Consider the following 21,120-nt stretch of genomic DNA (forward strand, 5'->3'; position numbering starts at 1 on the left):
AATGGGTTTTAGATTTTTGTTGTATTTTGGATGTTTTTATTGTATAGCACTTTGAGCTGCATTTTATGAATGAAAAGTGCTCTATAAATAAAATTTGATTGATAGTTTCTTATTGGCAAAATAGCAATCACGCTTTGGCATCCAGAAACATAACAATATAAAAATGATAGCTGAGATCTTTCTCCTAAGTTTCAGTATAGGGCTACATTCGCAATTGCTATGATATCCTGTGCTGTCATATTTAGCAGGTTTTGTTGAATCTCACTATCCCAAAATTCAACATGAACAAATGACATGGCAAAGTGTGATTGACATGATTTTTTTCCAGGGTAACAAAGGCAGGCTGTGATTTATTGCAAGCACTTTTTCGTCTTAACAGAAAGGCAGCTGTTGAAACGTGCGCTTCCAACGCTCCAAAACACACTTTCAAGTTGTATTACATTCAAACCGAACACTTTATATTACAACAGATACATTTTCATTCAACTTTGGGTTCATATAGGTTTGGCTGTTGTTACACGAAAGTGTCATGACGAAAACAAAAGTACTTAATGACTTGACAGAGCACAGCAAAAAAACAGTTCTTAACAAATGTCTTGAACAGGCCACTGATCTTGGCTAGTCTACCAATCCTTGACCAATAAGTGCCCTAGATACAGTATTTCTATGACATGAGAAAGCAATTCATTGCAGGAGTTACTAGTAAATTGTACAGTGCATACTTGGATATTACAAGCCTACAGTACTTGAGAGTTGTTTTGCATAATGCATATTCCAGGTATTTTACTTGGTGGAGAATGTGCAATAGAATCTATTTGGAGTACAACACAAATGCATTGAATAGTGTTCAATGTTTGAGTAATTGTCCATAACATTGAATATATTCCTAACGCATACACAAAAATGTCCTCATTGAAGCCACATGCAGTATATTTAATTTTCAGCGGAGACAGGCCAGTGACTTATGACTTAAACAACTGGAAAGAGACAGCCAAATATGAGCAACTTGTAGTCGAACAGACAAAAAGACAAATGAGGAAAATGTGAGGTAGGCAAGAATACACATGCTTGACCACCCTGCTGTCATTTTGTACATGACCATACCAAAAGGACTGAACAGGAAAAGGAAGTCCAGGAATTTTAGTGAGAACTAATTTGAGATGATTAAAGCAACAACTCTGACATAAATGGCAATTGCAAGACACTTGCATTGTTTAAAGAGTAAACTGTGATAGGAGGGGAAAAGGAATGTAAACAAAAATGGACATTTTGGTTTTTCATTAAGCAGCGGTCCCACATGGTCTAACAAACCTAGATGACAATTATCCACATTAATTTATGTTATTGTGCCAGTGTGAGCAGCTTCCATTTTAAAAAATATCAGCATTTGATATGCTGTGTCAGCGCTGTTAAGGTCTGCTCAGGTGTAGGCACAAAATACTTGTGTGGGTTAGGAAAAGGTTGCAGTGTGGATCCCTCACATGCATGCTTTTCTCTGCTCGTTTGCGAAATGCCAAAATCAGTGAGCCCAAAATGAGAGTCTTTTCCATCATCATCCCCGAAACTTTGAAGCAATTGTTTCAAAGCAAAAGATTTGCATACTGTTCGATGTAGGCCTGCAGTCCAGCTGCAGTGCTTGTGTCATCAGGGCTTTTCCTGTGGGGCTTTGAGGTGAAATGGTGCACTGACAAAAGGGTCAACAGCGTGGACACCACCCAATTGACTGCTCGCATTAAAAGGGCCCTCAGGCTGTGGGGTGCCCGTTCCCTCAAAGTGGCGAGAATATTTGGCTAGTGCTTGCGGGCGGAACAGATGTGGTGCAATCTGTCCCAGCATGCCTTGTTCGGGGATCACAGCTGCCCCGTGAGGATACGGAGGTGGTACGGCCTCCTTTCTTTTCGCAAACGGAGCCTGGGAGAACACATCTAGGTGCTGTTGGGCTGTCAACGGGCCACTTGGAAATGGCGCGTTGGCAAACACGTCGCCTGCTTCTTGCTGCGTGAGGCGAAAAGGAGCTTTTGAGAAGACATCTACACTGGTTGGCTCGGGATCAAGCTGGGAGTGATTCTGGGTAACAGTGGCGGGTGCAGGTGGATGGAAAGTCACAGCAGATGATACTACACAGGAAGCTGGTGTGGAGTTGAGGCTTGGTTGAGTTTCGTGTTCTTCGTCCTCCTCAGAGCCAAGCAGCAGTGGTCTGGAGCCGCTGAGCTCGTGAGCCGAAGGATGATCTTCACTGGCATCCCCGAAATTCTGCTGCTCTTCTTGACAGGTTTGTTTTTCCTGCTCTTCATCACTGGAGTGAACACATCCGTCACTTGCTGCAGAATGTCCAACAGTTTCGCCGTCGCACCCTTCTTGTCCAAGCACAGAGTAGCTGCTCCTATCTAGCTGCACATCTGTATCTGAAAGCAGAAATGGAGAAAAAAAAGCTCATCAATCATTCCTTTATATTGACTATCAAACTTGAGTTGACACACAGGAGAAGCACTGAGGAAGCATCATGAGACGACAATACGCACATTAATCATCACAACATGGCTAAGCCTTGTTTCCAGAACTTTGCTCTCCACATTTCCAATGGATGCGAGCAATGGAGTCAGTGGAAACAAGGGGCAGGGCCTTGGCAGCGGAGGGAGGCGCAATTAGACAAGACGAGCACAGAGGAACGCACGGGTCAATCTTACCTCAGCAGCGTCGACAGCGGTTGTTAACAGGCGGGAAATGCTACCTGATTCTTTATGACTGAAACCACAAGGTTGCACAAGTGCTATTTGTGTTCACTCGTCTCGCAGTTGTGAGGAATAACATTGACTCGGAGTGCCAAATACAGTTCAGCGTCTGCGTCGAAAGTGACATTGATTATGACAGAACAAAGTTGCTGTTTACTTTGCTTATAACGCAAGAGTTGATGTCAATTGAATCTATGCACTCAATTAGATGCTCTTGTAAAAAAGCCAGTGTGCATCTACAAAAATAAGGGGATTGTGATGTCATCAATCAAATGAAATGTCTTTTAGCAATAATGTGACACAATAGAGAAAAAGTCGACATTATTTATACACAAATCTTTGTCCCTTTACAATTTACATATATCACATTTATACATTCGCCCTTTGAGCACTACCGAGTCATCACATGTCAACGTATTCACAGAGCCCAGAGGTGTCTTTCCTCTTTGCTTGACAAGTAGACTTGACTGTACATGCACATCATGATGATATCACTTTATTATTCTACCACTTTGGCTTCCCTATTTTAGCATTCCCAGGGATGTATTTTTCTGTTTTGATAATCCATGTTTGTACTATTACCATTTTTTTTTCATGTGAAAGGGTAATGGAGGCTTTGACAGGGCTGGCATTGTAAACCACAGCTGACGTAGATTGCATGGACAAGTTTTCAAATTCTTCAACTGTGAGGCATTTTATTTCCAACTGTGCAAGGGGAATGCCCTCTTCTGTTCCCGCATAACTCGGGGCATAAAATAGGGTCAATTCATAAATGCATGGTTGGATGAGTTTGGTGAAGGAGACCTCAAGCCCCCCCATACACTTTTTGGGTGAACTGGAACAGAGATTCAAGGGAACCCTGCTGTTTTTTTTCTTTTTAATGAGCAAGGAGGTCCTCTCTCGGGTCTAATATGCGGACCATTGACCATACGAATGTTGTTCTGCGTGAATGGACAAAAAAAAACATCCAAAAAAGATTATGAAAAAAACGTAAGCTGACAAGAGCAACAAAGTTGGTAATGGACTCCATATTGAGCCGATGTCCACGATAGCGCCAAAACTATTTGCAACGTGGACTTGTCATACCACAGCACGCTTTTCCACTTTTCATGAGTCCATCTCAAATGAGCTCTGGCACAGATAAGCCGGTACCATTTCTGGATGTTGTTGAGAGATGGCTTTTGATTCTGATGGTAGTGTTTTAATTTGTGTTTATAGATGTAGGACTGAACTGTGTTAAGTAACAATAGTTTTCTGAAATGTTCCTGAGCCTATGTCGCTACATCAAAATTCATTACACAATAATGCGGGATGTTAATGCAGCGACGCCTGAGGGATAAATGGTCATACAATGTTGGTTTTCGGCCTTGCTTTTTACGTGTCAAGGCTTATGTGCGAAAGAGTTCTCCAGATTCTCTAAACATTTTTATATGATGTACCATAGCTAATGAAATACCTAAATTACTTGCAATTGATAGAATATTTGTACATGCAGTTGTTCACCATACTTGCTTGCAAACAACTGACCCTTTCAGCGATGTTCCTTCAATGCTCAATCATGGCACTTTCCTGTATCCATCAAACGTGTTCACTTGTGGCATGTTCCTAACAGGTGTTTTTTTGAGCATTCTACAACTTGACAATAAAGGGTATTCTGATTCAGATTATTTTCCATTTTTTTTTTCTGTTCAGGAATGTTAGGAATGTCCTGCAGGCATCAAATTCAAAACGACGGATTAAAAAACAAAACAAAAACAAAAAACTTTGAACATACTTTTCCAGTTAGGAGGCCAAAAGTATATTGAGCAAGTTTTGAGAGAAAGTGCATACAACTTTAATTGTCACTCTTTTGATCAAGAGTGGTTCCAAACAAAGCTTCAACCCTCAACCAACCCAACACCCACACACATACACAAAAAGGGAAAGGAAAGCAGCTGTCATAGAGCAGTCCATCATGAAATGAAAGTAGACCACCATGGCATCATGTTAAATGAGCGATTATGGGGGTAAAGCATGTGGAAGGCCATGGGGTAGGCATGTTAGTGGCAGAAGATATGCTTAAGCATTGATGGGAATGTTAGCAGACCTTTAAGAAAACAGCCTATCAGAGTGAACAAATCTATGCCGAGTCCTCTCTTTCATTTCATAAGATGCTACATTTTCCAGATCTCTAACCGTCCTCCCCTGTCCCAACATAGGGGTTGCACACTGTCCCCTTGACCTCTCCCAACCCTCTAGAGGTCGATGAGTTGATCCACCAGTAGAAGGGAGCGAGTCAAGTTGGGAAGGCTGGACTCTGAACTGCCACTGTTGTTGCGCGAGTGACCACCTGAAACATGTCAGAGAAAGTAAGAGAGAGACGAGACACAGAAATGTACATGGAAGAGCCGAGGGAGATGGTGAGCCAAAGATTGAGTCGTATGAAACGAGATTGTATGAAGAAAAGAATTAAAGAGGGAGGAGTGGATGAGGATGGGGAATGGTCAGAGCAGAGGGGTGCATGAACAGGGGCAGGAAAAGAGAAAGAAGCACAGAGTGAGCTGGGATAATCTTAAATTAATATGGCTGCATAAACACAGGGGAGAGTAAGGGAGCATTAATCTAACATGGGGGGGGACTTTCAAGATAATAACGACAGAAGCCAAACCCCTGCAGGGTCGAGTATCATATGCTCCAATGTGAGAGCTTGCCTGGCAAGACTTCCCACATCACAAGTCACAGAGGAAGGGGTGCTTGTTTGAGGGAGAGGGGCTCAGAATCGGTCCTGCTGACAGCAGATGCGGGTGCTCATATCAGGATTCTGTTCTTCTTACCTTGGTTCGAGGTTTTGGAGATGAGCACGGGAATAGGGTCAAACTCGTCATTCCCTTTCTCTCCTTGCGAGATGAGGAAAGAAGAGTCTGCAGCAAAGGAAAAGGACGTGAAGCAAAGGCAGATGTGAAAGGAAAGCAGTTAATTCAGCCAAAGCGCAAGGCGACAAACAAGGAGCAGGGAAATATAAAAAAAGGCGGCATATAAATCTGGAATTGCAATGTAGCTTTGGGTTGTTTCACAGATATGTGAGAGAGACCGTGTCATTAACCCGTGTGTCAGTTCTGGTTTCTATTTTCAACTGGCAATTAAAAATAAATACAAATCAAGTAGTGACTTGAATGCAACCCCATTGCTTCCCCCCAAAAAACTCATTTTTTATAGTTCGATTATAAGGTCCAACCCAAAACACCTAATGGGATAAAAATGGCCACAGGATTGAATTTGATTTTAACATTTAATTGGTTGTTTTCACGTAACGAGCAATCGTTCACATTAGTGAAGACTAAGACTGGATGTGTCTTCATGCATCAGCTTTAGTTGTGTTAGATTAGAATGAGTACAATAAAACATTAGATTATTTTTACAGATGCGAAGCAGGTCAAGAAGTGCTGGAAAGGTGGACGGGCTTACCAGCAGCTGTCTGAGCAGGCTGCAGCTCCTCCAGGCAGGTTGAAGAGCAGGAGCCAAGAGAAGCAGAGGGGCGATAGGAGGAAGTAGAAGAAACATTCTGGTTTCCATGAGGAGAAGTATGAGATAGAAGATGGCAGCCCAGCAGAGAGTCATTTCCAGTTAAAGAGTCTGAGTCACAACAAGAACGCAAACTCATAATGAGAAGGGATCAAATTAAAAGAGTGAGGTGAATGCTTAATCAGCAAAATGCATTGGGCAAGGAAACATCCAATAGGGCTGGGTATCGATTCAAAATTGATTCGATACACAAGGGGCCGATTCAATTACATTTTTGATTCATGATTCAATTTGATTGATTTTTAATTCAATCAAGGATTTCACGTAGTACCAATTTTACTTTCATTTGAAAGGCATTCTCAGAAGAACCAATGCTGCAATTAGTACAAACAGTTTGCTGGAAATAGGTGCATTAGTAAAAATATTAATATTTACATTAAGAATTGAAGCCAATGCAGTTATATTAATCATGTACATTTCATTTAATATGAACTGATCAGAACAATAAATAGAACATAAGCTGATGTGAAAATAAATGTGGGTGTCATCTTAATATCGCGGCTGGCTAATACGACTGTTAAGAATGACAGTTAACAAACATTACCTATAGTCCTATATGCCAATAATGTTTTACAATGGCAAATGTTTTATACAATTATGGATCAATAGAGATTGTGAAAGGGAGAGAGGCGATTAAGGGACGAATAGAAGTATGGCAAGGGATGAAAAGGGGCGAGGGGGGAGTTTCCAAAGAAGTATAAACGGAACAGTAAATATAGACGTTCAAGTAGGGTTGGGCGATATGACCTCAAATCAATATCGCGAGAAATTGACCAATTTTACCTCGATAACGATAAATGCACGATAAATTCCCCCCGTGGACTAAAAAAAAATCTAAATAAATGCAGGAAATGCATATTGACTGTTTTTATTATTGACCAACTGGTACACATTACTTTCAATGAAAAATAAAAGTGCAAAAATCATTTGTATAAATTCCAAAATAGCTTGATTTGCATGACTTGAACAATGTCACAAAGAAAAAGGGTACCTCTTGCAAAATCTTTTTCTGCAAGTAGATTGCGCCAAGATGCTCTCATGATGTAAATAATGGCAAATAAAAAAAAATGCTAAATAAAATGAAAGAAAATGTCAATGCAAGCCAAATAAACAAGTGTGCATCATCGGGGAAAATGTGCCGTCTCGAGTACTCTGGTGCGCAGTCGCCACTTGTCGTCTATGTAATGCACAGTCAGGCTCAATCAGGGATCCATGTTGCGACCCGACCACAAGTCGGATGTAGATGCAAAATGCTTGACATGTCTAAGCTCCCGGCCCGATGTAGTCCATATCGGGAAATACGGCATTCATGAAGCGTTTAAATCCTGCGCGCGCCACTGTAACTAGAGGAGCTTTATCTTTAGCTATGTGCTAGGCTATCGCGTCCACCTCTGAGACGTTCTCTCGTATGGTGTCGCCTCCGTTAATGGGCTGTTGTCACTTGTCGAACCTTGCTTCTCACTTTGAACTTTCAGCACAGCATTGTTGTGTTGTGGTGAAAAAGCTTCTGGATTTGAATCACCAGCTACGACATCGACGTCTGTTTTCTTTCTCGAGCGGACTGTTGGAGTCACGTGACTAGAGGCGCTGTTGCGGTCTTAAAGGGGCATGAACATTGCCGCAGACAGAAAAGGCTTTTCTTTTTTTTTTTTTTTTTTAACACCGAATTTACCGACATGGGCAAAATGATTTCGGTCATTGTAATAAATTTCGGTAACGGTAAATTTTCGGTTTATCGCCCAGCCCTACGTTCAAGCAAGCAATGTTAGGGGTTCAAGCTGAAGCAGTGTTCCATCTGACCAAAAATAGAGATGGTCTATATCATAATCTCACAAAAAAAAACAAAAAAACTTCTGTATTTATAAAAGGCTTCATTACTCCTGTCTAATGTGTTAGTAACGAAATTCCGGTGAAAACAGCAACACAATCCAAGTTAGACTTTTGCCAACAGTATGAGCCCAACCAGGAAAAGAAAACCTTGGAAATTCATCAATTAGTGTTCAGCTGAACAAACAAGACTGAGCAAAGAGTCGCCCTCAACACCTCAACATAGTCAGCTGAGTTGACAATACCAGTTTCTCAACTCTTAATAGACAAGACTTGATCTCATCACATGTATAGTATATTAAAATGTGTCCCATGCATAAAAAAGAACTCTCACAGCACGCATAGCAGCCCATACTTACGGGAAACCACAATGGTAAAAATTGGTGGTGGGGGGGATTCTTAGAGAAGGAATGTGTTGGCTCAGAAAATGGCACAGCAGATGTGACCCTTTACCCCTTTCTCTAAAGGAAAGAGCATTGTTGAAACGCTAAAGCTAATATCAGAGTGAGTGAAAAATGAAATAAAATACGGTTGATCGAATATAAAACATTATTGCACACGATGGCCCAAACATCAGGTACATTGCACGCATCCTGTGAGATCTACCACAAGTCGTCGCAAAGAGACAGCCTCACGAAAGATAAAGGCAAGGAATAGTGTCACGATACCATCCATTATCTGTTCCGCTTCCCCTCACTAACACTCCCAAAAAAAATAACATTTTAAAAACAGCACCACAAGAGACAATACAGGCATTTGTTTTCGCTAGAACTAAAGGGAAAAGTGGACATAAAAGACTGAATGACTGATTGACTGCCTGGGCTCACTGGCTTGTGAACACAGTCCTGCAGCAGTAAGGAAATCCAATTAACAGAGGAGTGATTGTCTTTGCTGTACTGAGTGACCGTAAAAGCACAGATCTGCAAATGAGATGCGATCTCGTTGTAGACCAGAGACTCTATTCATGGTAACTGACAAGGCGTCTCTGTGCAGCTGCTAAAATGTCAACAAAGGCCGGCCTCTGAAAACAGCAGTTCCGATTTTGCAGTTGGCAAAGCCTCCTTAAATAAAGTACGAGAAATTACACTCTAATCTTTCATTTCAATATTAAACTGTGAATCAAGAGGTAAATGCACAAAAAAAAAACGGAGTCAAAGAAACTGTTACCTGCAAATGAATTGAGCCCGTGAATCAGACAGTCTCCCCTGGACTTCTCCTCCGGTACAGCAGCTGTGCTCCGACAAAAAACAAAATTGTATTTTTGCATTTAACAACACTCTCACACTCCTCTTTGTGTTAACCTAGAGTAAATACAATATTGCACTTACTTTCAGCTAGCTTTGCAAAGTCTTTGTTAAGCAGCTCCTCAGCAGTTAGCTTAGAGAAGTTATCGTCACCAAAGGGGTTCCAACTGGGCTGAGTGTTGGTTTTAAAATGGGCAGATTGGATGTCTGCATCAGCTGAATGATATACAGTCTGCTGGGACGAGCATGGGGAGCCAGAAGGAGTCGTGCTTGCTGATCTGTAAAACAGCAAGAAAGCGGTTAGATTTTAACCATGCGGCTCATTACTTTGGCTTGATTTAATCGTGTATGCAAACTAAGTGCGAACAGCGGGATTCTTCAGCAAGATTCTGTCGGATGTAAAAGGTTTGCCTCTACTCCATCATGGTAGTGTCAACTGAAAGGACTTTTTATCACGGCACCATGAAAGGACAGTCACTCCTCACATCACTGAGGGGAGCTCATTCTGCTTACTTGGACTTGTTGAGGCTGGCCTCAGCTGCGGCTGCCTGCAGTAGCTGGGTGGACTTGCTGATGGGGACCCCGAAGATGGCACTGTGAGTGACGTCGCTCAGGATACGTCGATGACCACTCTTGGCCGCCATCTTTGGTGACGATGGGGGTGTTAGGGAGCCGACTTTGTGCCCCTTTCCAGTTGTCTGTGTGTGGGGATGGGTGGACACAAAAAGTGATGTAAGCATGACAAATATCAACAAGATGTTAAACAAACAAAACACAACTAGGAATTCCCACACAAATAATGAAAGACGAGTGATGGAAGAGAAATCAGATCAGGTCTGTCAGATACCTCCTGCCAATGAAACCAAACCACACCACAGATAATACTGAGACAACCCTTTAAAGAAGACTGAGACTGTAATTAAGTGCACAGATTTTAGACAGCGAGCAAAAAAGGAAGATGGGGCGATTAAATGCCAAGTTGAAACAAATCAGCAGCAGACAGCACTATTAGCAGGAAGTTACCACATCTGGGTCAGCAGCTGGCCCAATGACGGAGGACTCGGGGATGGGGGTCAGACGGAGAGCTGGGCTTTCCTGGACCTCATGCTGCTGCTGCCGGTGCAGTGTGAGAGCGGGAGAATCAACCTTAACGTTGCACTGCAGCAGAGTGGGTGTCACAGTGGTAGTATTCTGGACCTGGTGATCTAAGATCTGTGCCAGATGATTCCACGAAGGAATACGCGCACGTTTTTGTCATATTTGTCCTTCAATTTACTTGTATTCTTAGAATACCTTTGAGATTTCCACCCACAAATTGGGATATCAACAAGCATGGAGCAGAGGCAAAGATGGGCAATTGTACTTGCCAAAAAAACTGTGGGATCGTGTTTTCATGCCTTACTAGATACAATGTCATTAACACTGTAGATTACTGTTTGAAATTGAGTGGAAACCTGAACCATTGTTCAAGAGTGAAGATATCGCAAGTTGCACTGACGGTGGTTTTACTTTGATGGACTCTGAAACACCAAAACTTGTAGCCTCACTGCATTTCCTTTCTAGTTGTATTGCTGGGATGCCTACCTGCTGGGTAGTCTGTATGTGTAGGAAAGCGGAAGGCTGCTGCTGTTTCATGAGGATCTGCTGAGGTTGCGGTGTGACCTGAGGCTGAATGGTGGTGGTCTGCATCGGCCGCACTGAAGCCTGTGCAGCAGCAGGAGCCTGTTGAGAAGCCTGGAGAGCACCTGGAGCTGGGACATTGATACCAACGCCTAGAAGAAAGAAGCACATTTTTTTGTAATCAACCACGGGTCACGATGATTAGCCCAGTGCAGAGTTATTATTATAATAATTTGGGAATTTTAGTTATTTAATTTTTAGCTTTTTTTTTAATGTGGGTAGTTTAAAATGCGACAAACATTAACAACACTACAACTCCCAGACGAGTGTTCAACCTTCGCTTCTTCTGCCTAACAGCAGTGCAGTAGTATCAGAGAAAAAAATTAATAAATCAACCCCAAAGGCTCGTGTATTAAATTAACTGCCAAAGACGAAGCACATTTTCTCTACAGTTAATACATTTTGGTTAGTTTTATAAATATAAAATGTAGTTTCAGTTTTATTTATTAATTTATTTTTTTAAAAAACCATTTTCATTTTTATTTTATTTCCTCAACAAAAATGTTTTATCAACTTTATTTTTAGTTTTTTTGTAAGTTTATGTTTACAAAAATAACCTTGTTCCAATGTTAGAGTTAACTTATCCCCAAATAAAAACAGGGCCAAATTTTAACGGATCTGCAGAAGGATCAAATAGCTCATACCTATGGCCTGGGGCGCCGCAGCAGCAACATTGGGCCTCTTCCGTGGGGTCAAACCTGCTTGTATGGGAAGAATGCCTGATATAGGCTGTGGTTGGGACTGGCCAGCCTTAGGCCTTTGTCGTGGTGCTATTGAGGTTTCAGTGGTAGGAATGGGATCTGTGATCCTGAAGCGAGGGAAAGAGAAAAGTGCAATATAATGTTTAAATCCATTTGCATTGAAAATTTCAAAAATTGTGACTTGTCTCTCACCTGGCTTTGGTTTGACTTTTTTTCACCACAGCTTCACTGGCTTTGATTGGCTCGGGAAGTTTTGCAGGAATGGATGAATTCTAAATGGATGGAAATTTGTGTCGAATCAATGCACTAAAAAAAGCATGACTACAATACTGTACATTTGACAGTATTTTTGCAGATTCTTTAGATAATCAACATAAAAAGTGAAGCAATTTACAACAGTCAACAGTTCTGGGAACACGAATGTGCTGACAAAGTAAGCAGTGGCTCAAGTCAGAATTTAGTTTATTTCAGTCACTCTTAACTTACATGTAAATTTGGAACAGGACACTCTCGTCTATTCAGTTTAAAGGCAAAGTAAGATACTTGATAGATGTCTGGCCGCTTGTCGGGGTCGGGTTCCAATATATATCCTGAAAAATCCATACAGGGGATCTTAAGGTTTCAGTAGCGTAAATACTGCCATTCACACATGTATAGAAACTGCACACAGACATTTTTAAGGAATCGGACTTTCAGTTTGACCTGATTAGGTATCACTTGGATACACCATGGATTTTTCAGCCATTGCGGGTGATTACAATGGCTATTGCATGAACTAAGTAAATGTACGATCCACAAACTAACATTATAGGTAATGTACTGTGACAGACATAATTTAAACTTAGTGAAACTGCAACTCTATATGGTAGACAGAATAACTAGCAAATGAAGACGAATGCTGCTTACTGATGAGACAGTGCATATCGTGGGAGTAGCGTGAATTGTCTGGAATAGTGAAACTGCCATCACAGATAGCAACTTGGCTCTCCCCAAAAGGAAGCGTGAAGTAGCATAGTTTATAGAGAAGACACCCCATAGCCTGCACACACATTGCAAAAACACAAGTTAAAGCGGTTTGTAGTTTTGAACCACAGCTATCATCATCAAGGGATCCAAACACCTCACCCATATATCTGCTTTTGTTGTGATGACCTTACCACCGTAGAGGTTGACCATTTCTGGCGCACGGTATGATAAAGTGGTGTACCTAATGAAAAGAGACACACACATCATTTTATAAATGCATACACCCAGGGGCGCCCAAGTCCGGTCCTCAAGAACACCTATCCAGCCCGTATTAGAGGTCTCACTCTTGCGACACACCTGAGTTGAACGATCAGGATTGTTATCAGGCTTCGAAGAGCTTGCAGATGAGCTGATCATATGAATCAGGCATGTATGAAGAGGGAGACATCTAAAACATGACGGATAGGTGCTATTGAGGACCAGACTTGGACAGCGCCGGTCTACCCAATTCACAACAAGCGTAAAAGCAAATGGCGTAGAAGACCAACTTTTTGATTTCCTCCTCAACGACAGGTACACCCTCTGTTTGTGGGTTTTGGAAGTGGTTTGTGGCACTTCCGAAGTCACACAGCACATAATGTCCCTGGTCATGCAGAAGAATATTTTCCACCTACAAAGGGAGCACAAAATCAAATAACTCCAATGCGACATGCAAAAAAAAAAAAAAAAAAGTTACATTTGGAATGGTGTAACTAGCCTTGAGGTCTCTATGAATGATTGGAGTCTTGCACTGGTGCAGACGAGCAACAGCCTCACACGTATCACAAAAGACCTGCAACACTTCTGCTTCAGTGAAGCCGGTCTGTAAGCGCTGGTTCATCAGGTTGACCACCTGTCCACCTACAAAATAATTGCCACATACTGAAAGAACAAGGTAACACTACTTAAACTGGGGTTACATTTAATGTAACCAAATAGATCATTTCTATATTTTCCGTAATTGAAAGGATGACTTGATCTCTTTGACTAAATCGGCAACTAATAAAATAAATTATCTTCGATTGTGAGGTTGGGAAATTTCCCAACCTCAACTACCCATCTCAAATTTGATCACTTGGCAGTAATAAAAATCAAGTTAAATATTTTCATCTAACAGGGGCAGAAAGAGCTCATGATAGACAAATTTACCTCGACAGAAGTCCATTAAGATTAGGACCTCCCACACATCACCAGCTCCAACTGCAGCTATGCTGGAATCCAGGAAGCCAACTATGTTTTTGTGGCCTACGAGGTCACGCTACGAAGACAGACAGGAAAACGGTGGAAAAACAGATTAATTCCTACAACGTTAAGACATTTAGAGATATACATCCATGTTTGTCTTATATGTAAAGATTCTGGAAAATGAGCAGCACACACTGTCATAGTCATGACAAACAAGGTGTAGTTGCAACAACGGCTTATTTTTTTACTCACATTTGAGGAGTTTGTTTTGAAATATCATTACCGTAATTCTGCTTGAATGACAAATTGCCAATACAACATGTTTACAAGAATTTACAAAACAGTACCACTGATTACATCCCCCCCTGTTACTGCCTGTAATGAATGCAAATCACTTTATTCTTCTTCAAAGTGCTTGATTCTAAACAGCCATGGTGTCATTTTATTGAGCACATACTTTCGCAAAAAGACAAAAAAAAAAATACAAGAATTGAGTACAAAGCCATACTGTGACTTCTTGGAGAGCCAACAGATAAATAGTCTTAAATTTCTGATCCCTTTTTACTCACCATAATCTGTATTTCCAGTTTGCAGATTTGTAGATCATGCTCATTATTAACATACATCCGCTTTAGAGCACACCGTTGACCCTGATTCGTTCTTACCAGGAAAACAATGGCAAAACCTCCTGCAAAGAGATGGAACGATGTGAGCTCAAATACTATTTTCACCACAGAAGGGTAGATTATAACCTACTTGGACCATGTTACATTACAGCACTAAAATGTTTTCTAATAGTAAACGTAATCGTAAAACTGTTCACACATTCTAAAATGGATTGCAGCCAATTAAAAGAAACGAGTCAAGTGTATAGTGAGCCAACAGTGACACAAATTCAACAAATTGATTGTAATTAGCAAATCCGGGTGCTGTCCTGTTTGTGACTGTGGTGATATGTCACAGAATATCAAATTACTGAGTCAGCATCTGAAATGTCAGTGTCTACAATAACACGCGGCCTGGTTAAATTATTACATTCGACAAGAGCTCTAGAAATTTGAAGAACCATAGTCATAAAACTTTTGTTGTGATTTGAGCGTGGGCTTTATAGTCACACAATCCAAAACGAGATGTTCTGACAGTTTGCAAAAGGTATGATAACCAATTAACTGACTATAGAGAATTAGGTGCAGAATAGACTTCTGAAGCAAGAAGTGAGTGTTTATTTTTTTTCCAGTATTGCGACAGCACTCATAAATAATTATTTAGGTCACTAAAATGTAATAAAGGTTTCATCCCGCATCCTCTTTTTCAACTGTTTTGTCTCCAGAAAGTAGGGAAATAATCTGATAATTCAATTTTCAATCAGCATGAGACCCTAGATCCAAATCTTGCGTGCGTGTTCCCTGACAGTAGAGACATTTTAAATCCTGCTCTCTAATCGGAGATGACTGTAAGAAATTAGAAGGATTAGCAGGCTTCTTGGGCACCATTTCGCTGTGGTCTACTCTCTGTCCAGGGGACAGTGCCAAAAGAATAACTTTAAGTACAGCTACAAATAGCCACTGCCCAATGACGTAACCAATTGTCAGGATTATTCTCCACTGGTTTATGCATATGCCCACAACAAACTGCTCACTAAACGCAAATGCCACAAAAACGCAATATTGGTTCACGTTTGTCATGTGATGGACGGGGCTTTACAATGCTCCATATATTTTAAAACTACTGTGAGGTTACACAGCGATGATGAAACAAGATACACGCGTCATTGTCCTGTCGACTGAAGAAAGATGATCTTAGGGCCTCCAGTGTTTTCTTTATGAAGTTTGAGCTGAGTGAATGATTTTTGCTTCCCTGAGGAAGTAAATCATTGGAGAGATGTGTTATGCACACCACCACAAGACGGTAGAAGCAACACACGTGTGTCCAAAGAGAGACAAATGGCCAGACTACCACTTCAATGAGTAAAGCAAGCAAGTTTCACTGCGTGATCTTTGTATGCGTTGTGCCAAAAATAGTCTATAAAGTTAACAGGCACCACACTAAAATGACATGTACAAACAGGCCTTCTAAAAGCTGTCGGTGGCAAATTCCTTCCAATAAATCAAGAAGAGATAATGTGATACTATTCTCAGTTTTCTGTTAATTGCATCAAAGTGAATTCTAGCAACTGTGCATTTTAAATGACATTACTTTAGTTTCACATTTACATTGCGGTTTGCAGCCAGATGACCACACCATTCATAAAGCAGCCAGACAGCTGGAGTCCTGCCAGAACACTGATAAATTAATCAGTTTTTTAAAATCTATTATTCAGTAACAAGCCCTCTTGGAAAACACAACAAGCCTGACTCTCATTTGGATAATGGAAAACACAAACTATGTTTAACTGTTTAGTAAAACATTAGAAAATTATCTTCAGAAATGAATGCTATAATCAACACTAATAGTAAACGATATTATTGTAACTATTTGGACGGTCTTGCGGCAAAACCGCAAGCATGGTTGTGCAAGAAAGTCTAGAGCCCAATGTTTATGCTTACAATTACCAATGACTCAGCACGGTCATGGATTTTATAATTCCTTTTGTACCAAGTTACTCCCAGCCTTTTGGTAAAATGTGCAGACAGGTAATTCAGTGACGCATTAACGTTTAGCTAAATTAGAGGATTAAAACGACACTCTCATTAATGTATATGCAAAGAGGAATAAACGACAGACAAGACGAACTTTGCACAGACAATAGTTTATAAATCACACATAATTAAGGACACAAACCCAGTTGCAGGAAGCTTGATTAATACATTTCTCATTGCCTAAAGTAAACTCCACTCCCCTAAAAAAAACAATGAATAAATAACTACACTAGATCACGAATCAAACATTTCACCGAGAACATACACTACTGTGGGACACACGAGATTAGAAATTAATCCTGATTTAAACCACTTTGGCAATTAAATCAAATACCTCGGGGGTGCTAAAAGAATCCTATGTGATTTAAGTGAACGAAGCAGAAAGCACGTCCATTCATTCACCTTCAGCCACGATCTCTTCGATGGTTACTTGATGTCGTCCAAGGGTAAAGACCCGGCCGATGAAGCTGCCTCCGCCGCTGGAACCGGCGCCTCCTCCGCTGACTCCCGGGGCAGGCCCCGAGCTCACCAGCTCGCGGCGTGAGTCAAAAAATTTCTTCATTCCTTACAGGTGTTATCTAAAGCAACAATTCCGATATCCAAGCGTATAAAAGCACAAAATAAAAGTCTGTAGTGAGTTATGAGCAGCAGTCAGTCCCAGGTATAGCTGGTGGCTAATGAGGTAGCTGTCTTTGAATGACAGCGGCTAGCTGAATGCTAGCTGACGGACAGAACTTCAAAGTATCAAAAAAAAAAAAAGACAAGGCAGCGTTTCTTTGCTAACGTATGGTCCGAATCGTGAGCAGTACCAGACCTTGTCTTAAGTAGTGTTCACTGTTAAGAAGTGAAACACTGAACTCCGAACTGCGAGAAGCGACTGCTGGATGACTGTACCGCCAGTCCGGAGGAGCGATCACTGGCGCACCTATGCGGCTAAGCTAACCAGCTAGGTGCGATGACAGCTACTTAGACTGGCAGCCAGGTACGTACTACCCAAAGCGGCTTATCACATGCTCGCATAATCTAACCACACCACATCACACTAACAGAATTCACTTCCCTCTTTTCTGTATCACTAACAATTATCGTTTCTCCAGCTGCCGGTGCTGTATAACACCGGCGATCTTAATCAAATAACTTATTAACAAAGCTAACAGAGCTACAAACAGGCGGTCGCTAGAAGAGTCGAGGTCAATTTTCTCACTCTGATTGGTCAAAGTCAGCGATCATTTCCGACCCTTTTGTCTCATCGTCCCAGCCCCGCCCCTAACCAGAACTAGAATAAGAACACCCCTTTCAAAATAAAACACTCGACTTTTTAAGTAACCAAAAAACGATTTTTATTCGATTCGCTACTACTACTATTACTACTACTACAGCTGCTGCTACAATACGACTACTACTACTACTACTACTACTACTACTACTACTACTACTACTAATAATAATAATGATAATGATAATGATAATGATAATGATAATGATAATGATAATGATAATGATAATGATAATGATAATGATAATGATAATGATAATGATAATGATGATGATGATGTAGTGGTACACTCGGTTGAATTGTGTACCGTCTGTGTGTGGCCTGTGACTGGCTAGCGACCAGTTCGGGTTGCAGTCCGCCTTTCTCCCGATGTCAGATGGGACAGGCTCCTGCAACTTCCCACTCCAGCCCAGCCTGGGAAATTATGTGTAACGGCATTAAATGTATATTTTAAAATGCACAAATTATCTAATTTTCTCATTTTAAAACCTTTAAGTGTAAATATGCAGTCGCAATCAGCGACTATCATGCATGGTTTTAACGTAACTTACTTCTATCTATCTATCTATCTATCTATCTATCTATCTATCTATCTATCTATCTATCTATCTATCTATCTATCTGTCTGTCTGTCTGTCTGTCTGTCTGTCTGTCTGTCTGTCTGCCTGTATGCATTTTTTGGACATGTAACTGGATGACATTAAAAATTGTCTTTAAAAAATTATTGTGATAAGATTGTGCGCAGTTGAGGGCAGGCCTGGTGGTTGTCGATTGTGATGTAAGTCGATGAAAGCGCAACGTACTCAGTAAAGGAATCTTTCGGATGAAGGAAAGAAAAAAAATCAACGTACGAAGGATTTGAGTACTAGAGACAGGGCAAATTTCACTACTGTTTGCACTGTAATTTGTCTTGAAACAACACTGTTATACACAAACGACATACAGAACTGTACAGAACAAAAACAAGAACAAAATATAATTCAAAAATAAAATGGAAATGTGGACATGGAACAACCACCGTTGCTATGTGTAATTTGAAAATTATTCCTCTAGAGGTCACTGTTTACCCACTAAAGCCAAATCAGCCATCGCTCAGTTTTGTATCCATATTTCTTATCACGCAGGACATGTATCACATGAGTTACCTCTATTCATAAAATGAATGACTTGTTAGTTCTTTTGTATTCAAATGTTTAGTTTAGAAGTGTTTTATATTCATAACAGTAACTGTAAGACATTTAAATGCAAGGTGAAATTATTTTCTGCAGGCTCGTCTAATTTCTCTCTGCTTTGAAGTTTGAAACTGTTTAATCTATTTACAACTTTTATTGCACAGCTAATACCATCACAGTGATGTAGATGCCCAATTTTAAACACGTGTTGATAATTTTCCTTAAATAATTGTGCCGTTAAAATACAATGCTGTTCGTGCTCCAGTGACAAATGACAATACAAGACTTTAGTACATACTATAATCTACGATGTACTGTCTCTCTGTTGAAATATTAACAAAAGAACATATGGTTCTCATTTTGTGTGGTCCCATGGGAAGAAAATCATCCATACGATTTTACAAGTACCGACAGTAGATGATGTGGGGAAGTCAGGCGGGGTCAAGAAAGTCACTATTTTGAATGCACTGTAGTTTCTATGAACAGAGTAAAGTCACAGTTCGGTTATCAGCAAAGTTCAATCCAAAGCTCACTCTTACTTTGATATCAAACAATATTTGTGAGTCTGTGTGGTATTCAACTCACATAAATTAAACGGCCACAGACATTTCTCAAACCCCGCCCATGGGAAAATGCGTTTGTCTTTTTTTCCTGTTTGCTAATACAATCATAAAATTGTCAAGCTTTGACTTAGTACTTTGCTTTGAGATGTGCCATTTGGTCTGCAGTCTTCTTTGTTTGTAAATAATCCTTTCAATGATTCATATACTTCGAAATAAAACTGACAATTAACAATGGCAATTCACGACTGATCTTGTGTTATGTTTTCAGTTTGACTGTTTCAATGAGACAAAATGAAGATGAATGGCAACACCTGTGATTTTGTTTGCCGTACACATCACTCTTTTAATATAGTCCTTATTTGGTAAAGCATTGCATCCTCTACAAACACCTTCCCCAAGGAAATACTTTTGCAGCTTTCTATTTGAGATATCGAGTAAAAGCGCCATCATACTGGTTATATGTGGACCCGTATTGTAGTGAGAACAATCCCGGATGCGAGTCTGTGAACCTTAACTTCTTTTAATCTTTTAAATAGTTTTCAGACTTTTTTGGTCCTTGCGTCCCTGCGACTGACCTTCTGAGCCTTCTCCCCTCATTGCAAACAGCAGTGAACCAAATTGAGCGCAGATTTCCCTTTTGGATCTAAGGTTTGGCTGTGATCCGTCCAAGCTTCTTGTAATGCCTCATTGCTAGCCAGTTGCCAACAAAAGTTAATTTTCTCTTCATTTCATTCTTGATGTCCTTGCTCAAGATACCACATAAGCCGGAGTTCTTCGTGCTAAGGTGATGAAAATTTTTTAAAAAAGCAATAAAAGCTAAGCCGGTCTTGATGAAACTTTGTGGAGCAATGAAGACCTTAGCCAAGAAAGAACTGATTAGAATTTTTGGCAGATTTGCAAAATATGTCTATTTAGCCAATGATGATTTAGACAAATATTTAAACAGACCCCGAGACATGACATTTGCGCTCTGTTTGTGAACTTCAGTCTATTGCTGTGCCTGTGTGTTCACCTGCTACCTTCAAGCAACAAATATGTGAATGTGTGTTGTGAGGATGTACAACCTCTCACAGGTCTGATATACCAGGCAACTGGCCCCGTTTTTGTCAGATGATGCATCAGCATTTGGCGGATTAGCCTTCTCTTTGTTCACCATCATGGGATTTTGACAAAGAGTTCACCTGTCTGCAACGGTGGCAATATCTGATGGCACTTAGGCTGCGACAATGAACCACTAACCACCAATCAATGCTGTTGCAAACACCATGAAAGAAACTAAAACCAATTGGTTGTCAGGGTTTTAAACTCTTCCACCCCAAATTCACCAATGCATTATATTCCTTGCTTTGTACACCTGGCACAGTCATGCTGGAGCAAAAAAGAACTTACCCATAAAGTAAAATACAAAATGTCTTGGGAGGATAATTTGACCTCACTACTTGCTTTGGTAATATGAAGAGTTGTTGTTGTTTTTTAATGAATTAATTCATTTGAATCATTCTCAAAAAATGTATTTACCCAGACCTGCGATATTT

The 21,120-nt window shown here is 40.6% G+C and overlaps 1 protein-coding gene across 4 annotated transcripts; it reads right to left on the reverse strand.

The window, feature by feature from the left end:
* Nucleotides 1-1,318: 1,318 nt before the first annotated feature.
* On the reverse strand, nt 1,319-17,809 carry LOC148344458 (AP2-associated protein kinase 1-like). Of its 4 annotated transcripts, none has more exons than XM_088298325.1 (18): nt 16,977-17,809; nt 14,505-14,623; nt 13,900-14,008; nt 13,469-13,611; nt 13,260-13,381; nt 12,871-12,952; nt 12,652-12,784; nt 12,232-12,335; nt 11,938-12,017; nt 11,689-11,852; nt 10,949-11,136; nt 10,388-10,474; nt 9,878-10,062; nt 9,449-9,642; nt 9,288-9,350; nt 6,177-6,344; nt 5,546-5,632; nt 1,319-2,405 (listed from the first exon to the last, which is right to left on the reverse strand). In XM_088298325.1, exons 1-18 carry the CDS (start codon nt 17,134-17,136, stop codon nt 1,645-1,647), a joined length of 2,949 nt encoding a protein of 982 aa, XP_088154451.1. In that variant the 5' UTR covers nt 17,137-17,809; the 3' UTR covers nt 1,319-1,644. The 4 variants fall into 4 exon arrangements, with proteins under 4 accessions (XP_088154451.1, XP_088154440.1, XP_088154460.1 ...); XM_088298314.1 differs by having other exon boundaries at nt 10,388-10,477; XM_088298334.1 differs by lacking the exon at nt 10,388-10,474 and having other exon boundaries at nt 16,977-17,808.
* Nucleotides 17,810-21,120: the final 3,311 nt, after the last annotated feature.

This window comes from Idiotropiscis lumnitzeri, chromosome 1 (genome assembly GCF_059441095.1).
Source record: "Idiotropiscis lumnitzeri isolate Australia: NSW breed Sydney's pygmy pipehorse chromosome 1, RoL_Ilum_1.0, whole genome shotgun sequence".
NCBI lineage: Eukaryota > Metazoa > Chordata > Actinopteri > Syngnathiformes > Syngnathidae > Idiotropiscis > Idiotropiscis lumnitzeri.

Bases quoted from the DNA above. Each gene is read 5' to 3' on its own strand.
- LOC148344458 (XM_088298314.1), bottom strand. From the start codon at position 17,136: ATGAAGAAATTTTTTGACTCACGCCGCGAGCTGGTGAGCTCGGGGCCT. The intron at 14,624-16,976 runs GTGAATGAATGG...ATCTCTTTGCAG, and splicing joins CGAAGAGATCGTGGCTGAAG to GAGGTTTTGCCATTGTTTTC. The intron at 11,137-11,688 runs GTATGAGCTATT...TCTTTCTTCTAG, and splicing joins TGCGGCGCCCCAGGCCATAG to GCGTTGGTATCAATGTCCCA.